This window comes from Silurus meridionalis, chromosome 13, assembly GCF_014805685.1.
Source record: "Silurus meridionalis isolate SWU-2019-XX chromosome 13, ASM1480568v1, whole genome shotgun sequence".
Classification (NCBI taxonomy): Eukaryota; Metazoa; Chordata; class Actinopteri; order Siluriformes; family Siluridae; genus Silurus; species Silurus meridionalis.
Window position 1 is genome coordinate 2,694,120 of NC_060896.1, and position 19,987 is coordinate 2,714,106.

General features: G+C 39.8%; 1 protein-coding gene across 5 annotated transcripts in view; it reads left to right on the top strand.

The window, feature by feature from the left end:
- Window positions 1–19,987, top strand: part of veph1 (ventricular zone expressed PH domain-containing 1) — a 123,059-nt gene that overhangs the window by 68,849 nt on the left and 34,223 nt on the right. For 4 of the 5 annotated variants that reach the window (XM_046864286.1, XM_046864282.1, XM_046864283.1 and 1 more), the window contains exons 7-11: window positions 713–933; window positions 4,231–4,398; window positions 5,041–5,369; window positions 10,474–10,613; window positions 11,779–11,913. In XM_046864286.1, coding sequence (XP_046720242.1) covers window positions 713–933; window positions 4,231–4,398; window positions 5,041–5,369; window positions 10,474–10,613; window positions 11,779–11,913 — 993 coding nt within the window. The remainder of the gene's footprint in view (window positions 1–712; window positions 934–4,230; window positions 4,399–5,040; window positions 5,370–10,473; window positions 10,614–11,778; window positions 11,914–19,987) is intronic. The other variant, XM_046864285.1, reaches the window with a different exon arrangement.

A 19,987-nucleotide genomic window follows, 5' to 3' on the forward strand; every position in this document is an offset into this window, starting at 1 on the left:
CTCTTATAATAAGCTCCACTCCTATGGGAAGATGTTCCACTAGATTTGGTGGAAATGTGTGCTCATGCAGCAACAAGGGCGTTGGGAAAGTCATGTACGGATGTAGGTGAGGAGGTCTGGGGTGCTGTTCACATTCATCCCAAAGCTGTTAAATTGGTTCAATAGCAGGAGATCTTCCACCTCTTCCAAGCCCAAGTAAAGAACATCTTCATTAAGTTTTCTTAGTGCACAAGGGCTTTGTCATATTGAAACAGGTTTGAGTCTCCTTGTTCAAATGAAGGAAGATTTTCTGCTGCAGGATCCAAAAGCATTACATACAATTGTGTGCCTGGAAACTTTATGGTAACAGTTTGAACCACATATGGCTGGAAATATGGTGTCCCAATACTTTTGCATTTAGTGTTCTTTATGTTGGATTTAATTGATCCTTTTTTATCATACTTTCTTATCTAAGTAAAAATAAAACCCGTGTGACACGTAAACACCTCTGTCCCGACAATGGAGACGTCTTCCACAAAACCTTTTCCTACTGAAATATTCACGATCACAACCGTTTTTTTATTTGTTCATGATTAGCATCCAAAATACACATCTCTATGACCAGGTCATAAAACTGCTAACGTGATGGTGGCTGTGATGTAATCTGCCTTTATTGTCACTACAGACAAAAAAAGCCCACCTTGTAATGAGTGTGTGATTTCTGCATTTGTAGGACCAGGCACGGGAGGCTCTACAGTACCTGGTGTGTGTGTTGGCGTGTACGGAGCACAGCGTCCATCACACAGTACTGCTGGAGATTCACAGCCTGACCGAGCGCTACACCTCGATCATTAGGGGAGGTGCTAAAGACATCTATCGCTCGAGCAACAGCTTCAGTGCCATCGCACGGCTGCTGGGACTCAGGCTACAGGCGGATACTCTACCATCATGCAGGTACATTGTGAACACAACACACACAAACTTCACTACACTACACTTTACAGCACTACTGCAGTGTATATATCAGGACCTTAACCCTCACCCACTTAGTTACAGCCAAATGTACATTTACTACACTGAATAAAAAAAATAAAATTGTATAAAAGCTGTCATTTTTTTAAAAAGCACTTTTGTTTATGAGGACCAAATGTTTAAATGTCCCCATAAAGTCCAAACTGTCAGTTACTCCTGTCCTTACAAATCACAGTCTTCAGCTCACTAACTAAAAGAAGAAATGTTTGGTATTCTTGTTTTAAAAAAAAATGTAACTTATGTTGATTAGCATCATTATTAAACATAGCAATAATTGTCATTCAGTTGTTTATTTGTGTGGACATTTAACACAAATCTATGATTTGTGAGGACAAATAGACATAAAAATATGTATGTATTTGTTTGTTTGTAAGAGCATGACTTATTTTGTTTATACTTGTGACTAAGAGCTTTTTTTACACACACACACACACACACACACACACACACACACACACACACACACACACACACACACACACACAAGCTCATCTGTTCTCCAGACTTTCTCTCTTTCTCTTGATTTTTTTTCGAATAAACCCTGTTTGCTTTCACTCGATTCTCAGAATCGAAAGGAAATAAATGCACAACTGTAGAAAAGAGCTGTTAGTTTCATAACCACATTTCTGGTTATGTTACAGTTTTCTAGCTGCTGTGTCCAAACTTCCTTCTTGTTCGTTTAAGTCTAAAAAAGTAAAAGCAGTAAAAGCACTTCGGCTCCCGACTCTCACAATATTATTGGCACAAAAAACAATAGATTCCCTCAAATTTGAGCTCTGGAATCAAATTCTCTAAATACACCAGGCAGAGAACTTCACGGAGTAAATGTGTGTTTCAGAAAAAGTGATGGAGAAATGTAGTCATGTTTGTAGATGCTGATGGACAGAATGAAAAAGGGAGTGTGAAAAAAAAAACTACGAAGGAAAGATGGGAGTCGTTTTTATGGCGTGATCCATCATTGTGGCTGCAGAAATCACTCCCTCATGGCCTTGTGGGTTTGTCGTTCCTGCTAACCGCGTTGACTGGTTAATGCTATGAAATGCTTAATATAATCTCTGCACTGTCAGGGGTTAGGTTGCCTGACAGAGGAATAAAACACCATGTGTCATGCTGTTATGGGGCATTTAAAAACAATGATGAAGACAACAATGGTCATAATGAAGAAGAAGTTTATTACAGTGTAGCAGTGACGAAATAGATGAAGCTATTTGGGTTTATTGTAGTTAAAAATTCAACTCAATTCCTGCTTAAACATCTTATACTGTTATCACTTCTTTTGTCCATATACATCTGGGAAGTTGATTGAAGTTTTGGGAGAGAACTGATGTTCAATATGTGCTTAAAACTGAATTCTAGCTGCTTAACACTTCTGGGTGTCCTTTGTTGTAATTTTTGTTTCATTATGCTTTTACTGTTTTCAAATGGTGAAAGATCCAGACTGCAGGCCGACCAGTTATACTACAGACTATGGACTCTTATACTACACAGTCATGCTGTTGTAACAGATGCAGTATGCAGTTAGTATTGTCTTGCTCAACTATGCAAGCATTTTTTTCTGGATGGAAGCATTTGTTGCTTAAACCTGCATATACCATTCAGCATTGATGGAGCCTTTTCATATGTGCAGGCTGCCCATTCCACAGGCACTAATGCACTCCCCATACCATCAGAGATGCAGCTGTTTCAAATGATCATTGATAGCAAGCAAGATGGTCCCTCTCCTCTTTAGTCTGGAGGATGTGGTGTCCATGGTTTCCAAAAGGAAATAAAAAATCTGATTTGCCTGACTACAGTAAAGTTACCTTATTTAAACCCAATCATCTTACTGACCTGTTGTCATTTAGCCTAATAAGTTTCAAAATGTTTCTCCACCTGTTTAATTTAAATGGCACTTACTTTTTCCCTGCATTTTTTGCTCCATCTCAACTTTTTTGAGACGTATTTAAATTCAAAATTACCCCAGCCATTAGGGTTGCACAAGCCAGTGCACTCTTAGTGCCGGTCCCAAGCCCGGATAAATGGGGAGGGTTGCGTTAGGAAGGGCATCCAGCGTAAAACGTGCCAAATCAAACATGCGGACCATGAATACGGATGATGAAAGAAAATTTGAATTCCAAATGACCTTTTTTTCCCCTTTAAAATGGTACATTTCAACAGTTTAAACATTTGATATGTTTTCCGTTTTATCTGGAATAACATTTATGATATTTTTATTTTAAACAGTGTCACAACTTTTTCAGATTTGGGGTTGTGTCTATCTAAAGGTTATTCACCTGAATTTCTATACATACAACATAACTACCTTTATATTTATACCATGTTGTGGATGATTCCATTTTTATTTGTCGAACGTTTTGAACATTAGACATTGTCAAAGCAGCTTTACAGAAATCAAACGGTTTTAAAGTTGAATAATTGACTGCAGTAGGGAGGAAGCACTGATGTTATCGTGATAATTGATGACATAATAAGCAGGATTTCCCTCCAGAGGTCACTACATTATTATTATGATTATGATGAATATATAGTGAATGTAGATTGAGATGACTTTATTGAATAAACTAGCAGACAAATCCAAATACTATGATGTAACACAAATGTTGGTCGATCCAAAAGCTGTAATAAACTGACAGTATAAACAGTAAACACTGAGTAAAACAATAACATGAAACCAGAATTCGATTAAAAACCAAGAAAACCAAACAAAAAATCAATGTTTTCCTGAGCGTTATACTTCGCAGTGAGCTGAATGAATAAGAGCAGCTGTAGCTGTGATGAGTGTGAAGCAGGAAACAGGTGTGACTGATTAGTATGAGCATAATTGTGAACGTCCAAGTGTGCATGAGGAGTTTAGAGTGCAGGGCAGCAATGTTTGAAAGCATTTGGTATTTGATGGCAAATGGAGTTTGAGTTTGGTTTAGACAGACAGGGTTGTGTGATGGAGTTACCACCTGAAGTGTGTTCTGAACCTTCTCTAGAAGAGCATGTTTCCATGCTAGCTATTGTTTCTTAGTAAAAGAAAGACACTCCTCGCACATTTGTATCTGTTCATGCTTACATTATGGTTACAAAGTACGTTCTCACAATCGTATAACATTCCTTTATCAGCTTTTAATTTTTTCTTTCTTATTGACTTTTTTTAAGGTGTATCCTGAAACAGTACAATGCTAATTGTGTGGTTTTGTGTACTGACCATGTCTCTGTGTCTGTACGCCTAAGACAAAACATGGAGGCTGACGAAGACCAAAGTCTGCAGGTGAAGAGAAAGGCTTTCGAGGAGAAACTAGATGTTCAGGAGGAAGAGAAAAAGGACTCAACAGGATCCCAAAGGTGTCCAAGCCTGGGCCAGGTGGTACAAGACGAGCACCAAGAACTCAGCTTCAATCGGTGGGTTGGTCTGTTGACTTGAAGGCGTCTGAAAACTTGTTGAAGCATTAACATCTGAATATGACGGACTACTAAAACTAGACACTCCTTCCATTGATATTATAGAAGCCTATTCTAACAGAAAAAGCGATACAACTCCCCACAAGTCATTACTATAGAAACATTTATAAAAATCTGTGATCGGTAGCTGCACTGCTGTCAGGCATGCTCTTGTTGAGAACACTTAACACTATTCGGCAGCAGTGTGTTATAATAAAAGATAACAAGGGTATATTCGGAGCTGCCTGTGGAGTTGCTGAATGAAATAGTTGTAAAGGAATGCGCAGTTGCAGAGCATTTGGTTCGCATTTAAGACGAAAAGTCACGCTGCATTAATGAAAGCTGAAGCTCATTCGCACCGTGTGTTAGCTGCGAGCTGAAAGGTCACCGTGCGAGGATGGATCTTGCCTTTATTTATTATCGCAAGCAGATCCTAATAAACTGTGCTGTGCGTTTTCACAAGTCGCGCTGCTGTTCCATCAGATAGAACGGGTACGCTTTGTGGATGAAGGTTTTATGAAGCTAGATCAAGCCAAAGAACATAAGCACGGATTGTTTTAGCATCAATCTCTGTCATTACATCTAATTTCTCGTCTCTGTCAGGTCGAAAAGTCTGGCTCTGCATACAGTAAAGTCACGTTTCAATAATCCCGACTGCATCCAGGATGGAGATGTGGAACTACTCAAAGAGAACTACCTGATTGAGGCCTCTTGCTTCCCAGAGACTTGTCCAGTAGCTTCCTCTGATCAGGAAGAGCATTCTGAGCACAAGAACTTGGTTTCTAATGGGGAAGGAGGACAGATGGACACCGTGCACCTCCAGGAAAGAGACCGGCTCTGGAAACATCTCCGGGACCATTTGGAGAAGATCCGAGACTTCTGCGCAGAAATGTTCACCCAGATCCCGATACCAGAGCATTGCATTATTGAAGGTATACGGCAAGATTCAAGATGATTCCATTTTTATTTGTCGAACATTTTGAACATTAGACATTGTCAAAGCAGCTTTACAGAAATCAAACGGTTTTAAAGTTGAATAATTGACTGCAGTAGGGAGGAAGAACTGATGTTATCGTGATAATTGATGACATAATAAGCAGGATTTCCCTCCAGAGGTCACTACATTATTATCTTATTTACCAGAACTTGTTATTGTACTTCATCAGCTTTCTTAAGTGACCACTTTCCACAAATGACAATTTGTTCTAGAACTGAATAGTTGGTGGGTTTTTGTCTCGAGCTCATCGCTCAGCAGTGGTACTTGGAAAGGTCAAACTCGTGTTCAGTTGCCGTGCAGGCTTCTGGCAGGCTTCCTGTTCTCCACGTTGATGTAACTTAACACTCTCCCACACGGCTACAATAAGGCAATTCATCAGTCTGCTAGAGTGTGTATATAAGCATAAGGCTGAAAGAATTGAGTGCTTGAGTGGAATTTAGGCTGCGCTGGAGAATTGAAGCAGTGAAGGGGGTTTAGCATAACGATTAGATATCATGCTAACGTGAATCAAGATAAGTTAAGAGCAGTCTGAAATGAGTAAAGTAAAGTGAGTAAAGTATAAGTAAAGAGTGGATTATAAACTTAGGGGATTGAGTGATGAGTTAATTATAAACCTTTTAGAAGTAATGCATGGACTGTAAACTAAGATATGAGGGTAAACACTGCGTTATAAACTGGGTGGATTGATAAATGAGTGAACTGTAAATTGGGAGGATTGATTAATGAGTTAAATATAAACTGGAAGGGCCGATTAGTGAACTATGAATTGGAGGATTGATTAATGTGTAAATGATGAACGGGAAGAATTTAATTAATGTGCGAACTATAAACAGGAAGGATTGATAAATGAGTGAATGATAAACTAGGATAATTGATTTATAAGTGAATGATAAATTGGGAGGATTGATTAATTAGCGTGGTGCTTTGAGACAGTGTATATCAAGTAGTGGAGGAATTAAAATCTTAGTTGATTGAGTAGTAATTATTCAGTATAAAGCTGAGAGGACTGAATATAGAATAAGATTTGGGATAAAAGGATTGAATAACGAGTGTGGTTTAAACAGTGTAGATTGATCTTGTGGCCTTTAGATGTTTATATATGATTATATAATTATTGTGAAATAAACAGATTTTTGGCCAAAGTGATTGATTAGCGAGCGGGTTTTGGCTGAGAGGATTGATTAGCGAGCGGGATTTTGGCTGAGAGGATTGATTAGCGGCGGGTTTTGGCTGAGAGGATTGATTAGCAAACACGTTTTTGGCTGAGAGGATTGATTAGTGGACAGGTTTTTGGCTAAGAGGATTGATTAGGGAACATGTTTTTGGCTGAGAGGATTGATTAGTGGACAGGTTTTTGGCTGAGAGGATTAATTAGCGAGCGGGTTTTGGCTGAGAGGATTGATTAGCGGACAGGTTTTTGTCTGAGAGGATTAATTAGCAAAAAACGTTCTTGGCTAAGAGGATTGATTCGTGGACAGGTTTTTGGCTGAGAGGATTAATTAGGGAACATGTTTTTGGCTGAGAGGATTAATTAGAGGACAGGTTTTTGTCTGAGAGGATTAATTGGCAAAACTTTTTTGGCTAAGAGGATTGATTCGTGGACAGGTTTTTGGCAGAGAGGAGTGATTAGTGAGCAAATTTAAGACTGTGTAGATCAAGTAGAAGATGGATTACATCCTGAGAGTATTGAATGTGTTTTATGTGGCGAGGATTGAATATTTAGTCAGCCTTAAATACTGAAACATTCAAGATTTATTAACATTTCTAAGCTTTGAGCCAAATCTCAATCTTACAAGCTGCTGTGCATAATGCTAAAGAGGTCACAGGTAAATCATTTCCTGCCCACGCTTCCCTGAAGCAGTTGATCAGGTGTCACAGCTGTGCTGAGACATGCACTTTTTTTTCCATTCATCACCGTTCCACAGTCATTACCATCACATATTCACACACTCCAGCGCAGTTTGGGGATGTAAGATATAATAAGTTGTGAAAAAAAGGCTCAGTTTATAATCTAGACTATAATTTTCATCACAGATCATGACTCCTGTAGAAAAAAATAGAGATCAGCTCTCTGGCCATCCGCTACAGATTTCCTGTTTTGCACGCTCAAAACTTAACATCTCCCCCACAGAGCTACAGTAACGTAATTCATCAGTCTGTGTGTGTGTGTGTGTGTGTGTGTGTGTGTGTGTGTGTGTGTGGGTGTGTGGGTGTGTGAGGCAGTAGGAGGTAGAGGGTTGAGTCATATTCACCAGAACATGTGGAAACTTCATAAAATGTGTTGAGTTGAATATAACCTGCATGATTAGCTGAGAGCAGTGAGAGGTTCAGGGTCAGAGCAAAAAATATGCCAATGTATGGCACAAGAAAGATGATTTGCCCCAGGTGTAAATCCTTTCACATGGAAAATGCATGATGAGCAGAAGATTAGCATGAGGTCACTTTGGAAGTTGCCACACAGACACCATTTGAATGACTGGGGAGGTTCTTCTCGGGAAAGAACAGATTATAGCCATAATTCCATCCAAAATCTATGCTTTTTGGCCTTCCACATTCCACATAAAATAAGCTCCACTCTTCTGGGAGGACGTTCCACTAGATTTTGTGGAGATTTGTGCTCATACAGCCCCGAGGGGTGTCCATTAATGTTCAATAGGGTTGTGGTCAAAGCTTTATTGCAGGAGATCTTCTACATCTTCCATGTAAAAAGCTGGCTTTGTGCACTTTGTGTCATAGTGGAAAAAATTGAAAGAAGAATTCAATGCTTCCACATCTGATACAATTTGTGCCTCCAAGTTTGTGGTAAGAACCACACCAGGTGTCTCAATACTTTTGTCCAAAAACTGTTTTGTTTTTAAGTTGAAAAGAACAAATTGCATGTAGTTACATCAGACTTTGAGGAGCTGCATTTGAGATTGTTCAGGCAGGTCCGGTGCACATTTCCTGTTCTGTGAATAGTGAAATCTAACACCTCCCCTACAGAGCTAAGGTACTAGCTGTGTGTGTGTGTGTGTGTGTGTGTGTGTGTGTGTGTGTGTGCGTGTGTGTGTGTGTGTGTGTGTGTGTGTGTGTAAGGGTTGCCACATTCATTAGAACATGTGGAAATCGGAATAGGTAAAGTCACATTCCAGTGTGTTGTAGAAGGCAGAGCTCACCGATCACGGCTTTGCAGGGTTTCACAGAAACCATTAACAAGCTGTCTTCACTAAGTGCTTACACAGTTTTTCTTCCATCTGGAGTTTTATGGAGCAGAACCTTTTTTTTTTTTTACACCTACTTTCAACTTCTAACCTTTAATCCTTTTTTTAAAATGTGCATCTTTTTTTGTCATTTGCAAAAAGGAAGTCCACATCAACAATGTAGTAATGAAGTAGATTCGGTGCAGTGTGTTCACAATTATTAGTTCATCTGCATAGGGAAAGTATGTTGGAGAGAAAATAAAACAAATAATAAACACTGAACTGGGATTATAATCATTAGAAATCGGTGAATAGAGTAACGTCTATGGCAAAATGTGCTGAAGTTCTTGGAAAAGATGCTAAATGCAACTCATTAGTATGATTATTTGTTTTATTTATTTGTATTTATTCAATTTCTTTGGAAGTATTTTAAACCCTGACATTTCAGAGTTTTAAATTCGAGACGATTGCAAGAATAAAATCGCGAATTAACAATAAATAAACTTTAAGTTTTATAAAAGTTTTGTGTGTAAAACATTTATGGGGAAGGGGTTTCTATCAAGGAAGTAAACCGCATATAATACAACGGTGTTTTACGCCCAATATGGGATTTAAAAAAAAGAACTGGAAGCGGTTGGGCAGAGAATTTCCGAGTTTAAAACCATTTTCAAGTTGTAAGTCGGAATATTTAAGTTTAAAACCCGGAAATTGTGTATACGCAGTTTTCTTTCCACAGGTTTTTAAGTTTTAAATATAAACCTTACATGTTTTTTCTCATAAATTTAAAAAATGTTAGCACCAAGTTGGTGTCACGCTTAGATCAAGAGTCAGAAGCCAGAATACAAATAGGACGTTTATTAGCTTTGGGAAACAAACAAGCTAGGAAGCAGCATGTACTGGAAAACAGGTATATTCTGAAACACAGGCAGTCCAGGGATGATCGCCAGAATGAACCGTAGATCAGACAGTGAGTGAGTGAGAACGGTGGGCCTTATAAATGCTGGGGTGTAGCTTGGAGACAGGTGAAGGTGATTAGTACGAAGGCGAGGCGTTGTGAGTTGTCGAGGTGGGGGGCGTAGCCGGTGCTTCCCTGACAGTTGGAGGCACACAATTGTAGCAGTTTAACGATACACAATTCCCAGATTTAAAACTTGAAGATTTTGATTTTTTTATGTACATTTGTGTTGGTTTCTTTCAATAATCTGAGTTTTAAACTCAAAATTCGACTTACAACTTGAAAAGTGTAAAACTCGAAAATTCCCTGCCCTACCACTTCCAGTTCTTTTTTAAAAATCCCATAATGGGTGTAATACACCGTCTTATTATATGCAGTTATAACTGGAAATGAACACTAAGTGTGGACTGGGATGTTCAAAAGAAGCAAGTTTAGATGAATTGTTAGAAGGTTCGAGACAGGCGTAATGACGCAAATGGCTCCCTCGTCACGTGAACCTCTTTTACACCAAAACAAAGTCTTTGATCTCATGATAAACTGGATTTTGCAGCTTGTGTTTACAAAAAGGTTGAACCCACCGAATAAACCAGCAATAATCCCACTAAACATCTAGACATGTTTCTTTCTGTTTATCATACAGTTGTTTTCTCCTCAAACTTTGAGTTTGTATGGTCTTTCCAGCAACCTTGGCTTGGTCACACGCGAGGTCATGTGATCCCTAGCGAGGATTTGCCGATTAAAGTGACCTCATCGCTATCAGTGTGGTTCTGAAGAATTACATATTTAATTCCGTCGCTCCAGGGAGCAGGGATATGACATCAAGAACAGGGACAAATAACGTAACGTTTGTGCGTGTGTGTGTGTGTGTGTATATGTGTGTGTGTGTGTGTGTGTGTGTGTTGCAGATACCCAACAAGGCTGTGTTGCTAAACTGTCCTTCTCGTGTCCAATAAAAGGTCATTACTGCCTGTACGGGAAATCTAGCTTCTTGCTGTGCAGTGGTCAGCCCCACCTCTGGATCCACATCATGCTGCTCGCTCTGCAGGTCAGTGTGTGTATGTGTGTGTTTGTGTGTGTGTCTAAGACTGATCTACAATATAAACATTTCCTCAGCGCGAACATAAATCTTGAAAGCCGTAATTATCTTTCTTTAAATGGCCCATGGTGCATTCAACGGTGCTTTCAAAATATTATTCAATAGGGGGCGCTGATTACTTTCCTTACGAGGATGCTAGCTTTAGTCTGTGGTTTTACGCAGTTCAACCTAAAATGTGCAAATTTCAGATGTGGTCCTGAGAGGTTCTGTGCCTTAGAATACTTTTAGTGATCATTTACTTTTCTTTTTTTTTTTTTCATTGAGAAGATTTGGCAACCCTCAAAGCTGTGTAGCTTTAAAAGATAATATTGTTGGTCCCCTCTTTTGCTGTCATGACCCGTCGATCATCAACATCATAAACTTCTTCAGCAGTTTGATCTACAGGAGCTCGTCTGTTGTATCGGACCACACGGACCAGCCTTCAGTCCCCACATGCATCAATGAGCCTCGACCACCCACGACCCTGTTGCCAGTTCACCACTGTTCCTTCCTTGGAGCACTTTTGATAGATACTGACCACTGCAGACCAGGAACATTCCACAAGAGCTGCAGTTTTGGAGATGCTCTGACCCAGACATCTAGACGTCACAATTCGTCAAAAATGTTCACTTGCTGTCAGATAATCAGTGTTATTTACTTCACCTGTCATAATGTTATTCCTGTTCAGTGTAGATACCCTACATGGACAACCCTATGTGGACACCTGACTTTGCCGTATGCGATTCTTCCACAAACTACAAAGTTGGAGGCATATGATTATATAGTGTCTCTTCAGATGCTGTAGCATGACATTTTTCCTTCACTTGAACTAGGAGATCCAAAACTGTTCCAAAATGACAAAGCTCCTGTGCACAAATCCAGCTTCATGAAGATCTGGAGAGCTTTAGATCTATTAAACATGAATGAGTGTGAACGCTTTCACCCCAGGCCTCCTCACCTAAGTTATATCAGTACCTGACTTTACTAACACCCTTGTAGCTGAAGGAGCACAATTTTCCACAAATTCTAGTGGAACATCTTCCCAGAAGAGTGGAGGTTATCGTAACAAGTGTCTACTAACATTTGTCCATATAAAGTAAGAGTAACAGATGTGCATGTGCGTGTGTCACTACAGAGCAAGGCGGATGAAGCGCTGAGCTCTATGGATGGTTGTGTGCAGCAGCTTAGGAGACTTTGGGAGAAAACACAGCTTAAAGGAGCTCACAGCTTCGAGCTGGCCATGACTCAAACTGCTGTTCCACAGAAGAAGGTAAGAAAAGTGATATGTGATCGATGTGTATTGACATTCCTGTCTTTCTTTCATCCCATTTGTCTCTTAGATTCTCACTTCAGACTCACTTGACCTTCACACAGGGGTCTGCCTGAGGGGCGAAAACAACATAAAAACAACATAAAGATTAGAAATACCTGGAGGGCATTAGAGGGCACTTCAGCTTTAAGGTGCTGCGTCTGATTTTCTCAGCTGAGAGCACTTTATCTCCTGTATGTAGACGAGCCTATAGGGCACTGGGTACCCTTTTCTTTCTCGGAAGGGCATCTTAACGGTTACCTGATCAAGTTTAACATATGCAGGTGCACCCTAGAGGGCACTTCCTCTCATACTTGTATATGTAGAACACCCTAAAAGGCATGTGTCTTATTTTCGTCCCTTTAAAATGCGGTTTTACTTTATCAAGCACCCTAGGGGGCACTCTATCACTTGTTACCATTGGCCGGGCAGCCAAGGGAACACTTTATCCCATTTAAACTAACATAAGAGCCACCCTAGAGGGCACTTCATCTTATAATCTTATATGTAGATGAGCCTAATGGGCATGAACTCTTATTTTTGCCAATTTAGAAAGCAGTTTCATTTTATCAAGCACCCTAGAGGGCACTTTATCACTTTTTACTATTTAAAGGGCACCCTAGGAAACACTTTATCACGTTTCATCTACCTTATGGGCCACCCTGGAGGGCACTGCATCTTATCTTATATGTAGACGAGCCTAATGGGCATGAACTCTTATTTTTGCCAATTTAGAAAGCAGTTTTATTTTTTTCAAGCACCCTAGAGGGCACTTTATTACTTGTTACCATTTGAAGGGCACCCAAGGGAACATTGTATCACGTTTCATCTATCATATGGGCCACCCTAGAGGGCATTTCATCTCATAATCCTATATGTAGATGAGCCTGATGGGCATGAAGACTTTTTTCTTCCATTTCGAAAGCAGTTTTACTTTATCACATTTCATCTATCATATGGGCCCCCCCTAGAGGGCATTTTATGAGGCACTTTTTCTCTAATATATAGGGTTCCTTGGCTGGTACTTTATCCATCCTGGTACCTTCCTGACCAACTTGAATCCACCTTCCTATGTTAAACATGACGGTTGATCTTTCATCTTCTAAATCCACTTCATGCCTTTGTTTTCACTTGTACCCGTTCTCATGTTACAAAACAGGAGCGCTCATCACAACCAGGATCTATGCTAATAGTACATGAAGACAAGTATTGATAAATAGACAGTTGTCAAGAACTCTAAATAAAAGTTGTGTAATCGTACACAAAATTAACGCTTTAATGAATAAATCTACACTGATACGCTGGATAACAAACTTAATATAAATCAGCCTACAACCCTGTTGAGAGGATTTTTTTTTTACACTATAATACGTACTTTTTCAGATGAGGTCTCGAGATGAGCAAAGGGTATTCCAGATGTTTAGAAATGTTGAAATCTAAATAATGATTTCACAGCGTTTATTGCTGAGAACACTGCAGGATTGCTTGTTGTTACAGAACCAGGAAAGCAACGCAATTCTCTGGTTTTCTTAATGTCTCTGTCGCGGTCATATTTTATCTCGAAGTGTTGCGTAAGCAGGAACGTCCCCTCGCAATCTCGTTACTCTAAACCAGACGTCATGGAAGTGAAAATAATTAGGTCTTGAAGGAAAACCCAGCTGTTCCTTTGCCTTTTCATCTCTCCTGTCGCTTTCTTTTTGTGTCGTAAAAACAAAGAGCGGTTCATCTTCCTTCCGCCGTGATTTACTGTACACGTGTTGGGAATGCGCCAGGCATCTGCTGTTTAAGCGCTTTCCCACTAAACGAATTACAAAATACAAAACGTGAATTCAAGCCTTTTGGATTTTTTTTCTAGAATAAAACATAATAAAGTGTGTTGGAAGATTTGTTGTTGGAATCATACAAAGTATGGGCACATAGCACCCCCTGCTCATGCACACTCGTAAACTCCACTAGTGTTGCTGTAACACCGACCCTGGCCGTGGCATGGCCCTGTGATTTATGGTCTGTCCTGCTCTTAAAGTCCAGCATTCACCGTAAACATCTGCATTCAAATGACGTGGTCCAAAATGTCTTAAGTGAGCTGCTAATAAATACTTTGCGAAGCCTTTCTTATCACCTCAGCTCTGTTCTGGCTTTCAAACCATGTGTTGTTGATAATCTTGAAAGCGCATTAGGCTCTTCTCTTTACTCGACTCATGACGTGATGATCTTCCTGCTCTACTTTCAGTGACTGTTTATCCATCCAGCCAAACACAAATCTCATTTCTGACCTCTTTCTTCAGGACCTCCTTCCAGCACCAATGGACACTTTTGCTTAATAGCTACTGTCTGGTCAGGACCCTCCCAGTCCTGTGATATATGTTGATAAAAGTGAAAGGAGACAGAACATCCATGGATAATGAGCTGAGGCTCAGGAAATGAGAAGCACGTGGCTGAAGAGGAGCATACTGAAGATGAAAAAGTCTTATAGCTGCCAAAATTTCAAGAAACAAACATGCTGTCAATTAGAGAAAACGGGTTTGCCCAACACACACACACACACACACACACATACACATACGTGCATAAAAGGCAGTGCACACAGGAATGTATAGCATAAAAAACCAGTAAAATTTTTCTTTACGAATGTGTATAATAATAAATGTATTGTTGTCATTTATCTGTCTGCCTGTCTGTCTGTCTGTCTGTCTGTCTGTCTGTCTGTCTGTATGTATGTTTGTCTGTTTGTTTATCTATCTGTATGTTTATCTTTTAGTCTCTATCTATCTATCTATCTATCTATCTATCTATCTATCTATCTATCTATCTATCTATCTATCTATCTATCTATCTATCTAGAATGACGTAATGACTTGTGTTAAGTCGCTGTCGATCAGCCTTCTCTGCCGCCTAAACAAAATCACTTATGTTTTCATTAAATTTGTCATTCAGTGTAAATTTGAATTATTCACAACAGTCAATTCTTTTTAATTAATAGCGTTTACTAAGTTTAGGTTAAATTTTCTATCCAATTAGATTTCAGCCGTCACGTGTTCTTGGTATCAAAGCCATCAGCCATAAGCCATTCACAGCACTTTGTCCACTTGTATTGTAAAAATGTTGCTTGAAGGCTGTTGCATTAACCAATCAGATTGAAAGTTGCTCACTCTAGGAGGCGTCCGATAACGTCACGTCCTCTGATGAGATGATCAGTGAGCACACTAGCCGCATCTGTAGCAAACTGCACAAACTCATATTTTGTGTGGATTTAATAGAATAAATCAATTGAATTAATAAATTTGCACAAAAATGTTTGTAAAAATGGCCCAAAATGCGTGTGTGTGTGTGTGTGTGTGTGTGTGTGTGTGTGTGTGTGTGTGTGTGTGTGTGTGATGAAGAGATGAAGAGAAAGAGGCAAAACATTTGCACAAACAGTTCCAGCTAAACTATGAGCGCTCCATAAATTTTTATATAAAGAAAGTTTTTTTTCTGATTGAAACCAAATAGAAAAAGAGCCTCTGGGGGTCTTCGCTGAAGGAATGTACTCTGTATACCATATTGAAGGCATTATAACTATGTCGTCTTGGCAGTGACAGACCCTGAGATAAAAAGGAGAAAAGAGCAGAGCCATGTGGGGGCTTTCATTGTTTTATTTCACTGTGTGTTTACTCTGATAAGATGCGTTGCATGTGTACATGTAAAAAGAGAAAGCGAACAAAAGACACACGATACTCCCTGTACAGACAAGTGTGTCGTGTCAAGTTTTTTTTCTTCGAAAGAACCCCTTACAAATTAAAGTGGACCATCAGTCTTTTGGGTTTCATTTACAATTTATACCAGACAGGGGCGTGAAACGAGAGCAGACCCCCAGAACTCTCGAATCTCGAAGCCTCCGAACCTGAGAACAAGGCTTTGGGGCTTTTGGATTAAAGCAGACCTCGGTGCTGACATGGTTCTACTTAAGCATGAGGAATATCTCAGCGCTAAGGTACAGCTCATAGTTCGGATCGGGGGAAGAGCTGAGTGGGCTGCTTATCACCACATTATCAGGCTAACTGCTTTGTGAAACATCGCTGATGTACTGCAGGAAAGGGTCTGTGGGTACACACTGAAGTGACTCAGCAGAGTCTGTTTCCTGTTTGTGTCCTGAGTCACTTTCAAGTCATCGGTGTATCGGCAAGACGTGATAAGGATACACACAACTGTTGCATTCACGAGGACCTCCGACGTTTAGCATTTATTTTATCCATATTTTTTCTATTTAACAAACTGACTAGCATTTATTCCATTTAGTGTTTCTGATTACATCCGTATTTTTCATTGTTTTGCATTTTCCTACATCATATAGATATGAACGCTTCATGAATACTTCTCCTTTATGGTTTTCTTACATTAGATACAAATAATCATGTGAGAAGGATTTAAAAAAACCCACACACACCTGTAGTTGAAATCATGATGAACAACGTGTGGACACTATGACCTCAGAACGCTGCTATTCCTGCTTCTGTGTTTCACAGGGTTTTACAGGCTCTCCAGAGGTGTATTAGTGGGGATCGTATTTAATTCCTTCCACTCAATTTCGTTCTTGTTGAAGCCACAGGTGTCCGAGACAGGATTTTCTGCCTTTATATGCTTTGCTAACATTTACACAGACCCTTACATGATGCTCCAAATACTGATGTTATAGCTTCAGCACACTAACACTCTTAGACTTGTGTTTGAGAACTAAATCTGCTCTGTGGCCTGTATTCTGATCCGTAACCAGTATTCAGTATAGGGCTTAAGGCTTGACTAGATTTGGATTCTCAAGGCTTGGGGCTCTGGAATACTTTAAAGCTTGGGGAGTTTGGTTTTTGAGCATGGATCCATGAGTTGGGATTCTGAAATTAAGTTTGTGAATCTGGATTCCACAGTGGCACAGGGATTAGATTTTGATTCCTTGGTTTGTATTTCTCTAATTAGATTTTGAGAATCTGGACTTGTGAGGCCTCTGACTTGAGAGGCTTGATAGTCTGGATTTGATTTGGATTCTATGGATTGGGATTTTGGAGTCATCAGAACTATACAGATTGGATACTTAGATGTAATTAACTTTAAGGTTCTAAACTTAAGACTTATCTCAAACTTTAAGAGTTGGAACTTTGGATTAGGTTTGGATTTTAGGACTTGGAGGTTTAGACCTGGATTTTAGTCTAATTTTAAGAAGCGGGATTTACTTCCTATGAATCTGGATAAATCGTTAAATGAAAGGGTTGGAATTTTGGACTTAATTCAAGGTGTTATATCTTGGAAGTCTGAATTTGATTTGTGCTTCAATGCAGAAGACTTTGCATTTACCCCTTAGTGTACAAACGTTTTTGTGGAACTGAACACAAAGTTCCCAACATCCTTCTCAAAAATGTCTCTTCAGTTTTAGAACAATGTATTTGCATTGCTTGAATTGTAGATGGTGGAGTTTCAAGCTTTAAAAAAAATCATTTGAAAAGCCCAAGTCATTAATCACTAAGCATAAAATGGCATGCGAAAACGCCCTGTGTTGTTTTTTTTCCCTTCGATTTTCCATTTTTCAACCAAATGCCCAGTGTTGTCAAAGAAGACTTTGTTCAGCCTAGAGAAAATGATCCCAGCCTTCATCTCATCCTGCATTGATTATCGTGACTGTATACACATCTGACGTCCATTCGTCTGTCTCAATTAGAGCAAATATACAACGCTGAACCACATTAACCCAGATTTGGTTCCTGATCACTGGCTACCAGTCACTGAAAAGGATCTAGTTTGAGGTTCTATTGTTTGTTTTGAAATTCCTTAATGCACTGGCACCTTTGTGCACTGCTCATCTACCATGTCCTTACTTTGCCCCTAAAATCATTTCCTTCTGACTTCTCTGCGGTTTTGTATCAAGCCAAGAGGAACGATTCGTTTAAAAATCAACATTCCCCAGCGTCCGGTTCGTCTTTTTCATCTGTGTTTCTGAGTCAATATCAAGAGGACTATTTGTATGTTGTATATACAAGATGTCCACTCAGAGCTTGAGTGAAGTTCAGTGCCATTTATGTTCTCACATTTAATCCGAGTGGAGCCAAAACATATGTCTCCATAGACAAAGTTCTATAGTTTCTGTAGACATCTTATATTTTTGATTAATGACTGGGATCTAACCTCGGACAGCTGAGGTTGATTTTGACCTCTTCGAGCAGAACCAGGTCATAAATTCCCAGTCGGCGCTGAATCGAACGTGAGCTAGCTCAGTGGCACATTTGTTTTAGAGATGCTTGGTTTTTCTCTTCTTCTGAGATCCGCACATGGTTCTTATTTAGTTCTACGCAGTTGTGCCCTTTGTTCCCCTCGTTGCTAATGAATAATACATTTTTGGTAAGGTTTTGAGTCCAAATGGAACGGCGAATTAGCATTTCCTGTCACTTAGTGTTATATAAGCAGAGAAAGCAAACTTCCGAAAGCCGTTTATATTCTCCCAAACAAACTATTCAACGTTCAACCTCATTACATTCATTGTAGCACAGTTAATTCTTCGGAGCGTCACTCGTTCGTGAAAAAGACCCAACCCCAAAGCGTGCGCAACATTGATGACGCATCTTACTGGAAATATAGTAGGATAAAGTTTTTATGATGTCTGTTGAAACACCCAGGGCTGAAGACACTGTTTCAAATGTAAACTTGTGGGATATTGTGGTTGCTAAAGCTCCTTTAGATAGATTTGCACTCATCTGGAAGTTGTAATACCATCCAGATTCATCCGAAAGGATTTCCTCAGGCGCCATTTGCCCTTCTATATACAATATGCTATTGTTTTCAGGATCTGAGAACTAGATTTAGTCCGCCTGGTGTGCGTTTAGTCCGGTCGAGTGACGTCTCCTTTTCAGGAAGACGGAGTATATTTCTCATACAGTTGTATGAGCTTGGAAATGGAAAAGCCTGAAGGTGGCTGAGATGTGGCCTTAAGGTGAAGGGTAGTTTATCATCATCAGGAAAACTTTCCAGTGACTCAAGAGACCAGCGTTTTCGATTCCAGTCGGTAGTTAGTACATTTACGCTGTCAAGTTGCTACGCAGTTTGTTAATATAAACGCTCTCGAGCCAGGTATGGCTGTGAATCAAAGTCTAAGGAGAACCGAAAAACACAACGGAGTAACCTCCAGGGCAAAATGTGCTCAAGTTCTTGGAAGAAAAACTGATTTCACCTTCTCCTTCTTTCCAACTTGGGGGTCCTAATAGTCTTATTTGTTGGCCTTGATTTCTTTGGAAATATTTGAAACCCCAAGAAATGAGAGTCAAGTATTAAAAAGTGTTTCTTTAATTTCAAATTTCAGCACTGGGTTAGACGTTAAAATAAAATGATTTGGAATAATACCTATGATCCAGATTCCAGGAATAATTTGAAGCACATTTGTTAATAATAATAACAATACTGATTATAATAATAATCTTTTTCTTTTCTCCAGCTCTTCTCCCTGCAACCGCACCACTCCACTGCCCTCCCTCTCATTCACTCACATGTATTCTGTCTTACTCCTACTGACTTTCATTCCCCTTCTCTCAAGCGTGTACCTCCACCTCTCCAGGCTCTTCTCCACCTGTTTAATAGTCTCACCACAAATCACAATATCATCCACAAACATCATAGTCCACGGAGACTCCTGTCTGACCTCGTTCGTCAACCTGTCCATCACCACTGCAAACAGGAAAGGGCTCAGAGCCAATCCTTGATGAAGTCCAACCTCCACCTTAAACCAGTCTGTCGTTTCTACTGCACACTTCACTGCTGTCACACTGTTCTCATACATGTCCTGCACCACCCTCACATACTTCTCTGACACACCAGACCTCCTCATACAATACCACAACTCCTCTCTCCAACCTGTCGTACGCTTTCTCTAAATCCACAAACACACAATGCAACTCCTTCTGACCTTCTCTATACTTCTCCATCAACATTCTCAAAGCAAATAAGGCATCTGTGGTGCTCTTCCTCGGCATGAAACCATACTGTTGCTCACAGATGGTCACCTCTTCTCTCAGCCTGGCTTCCA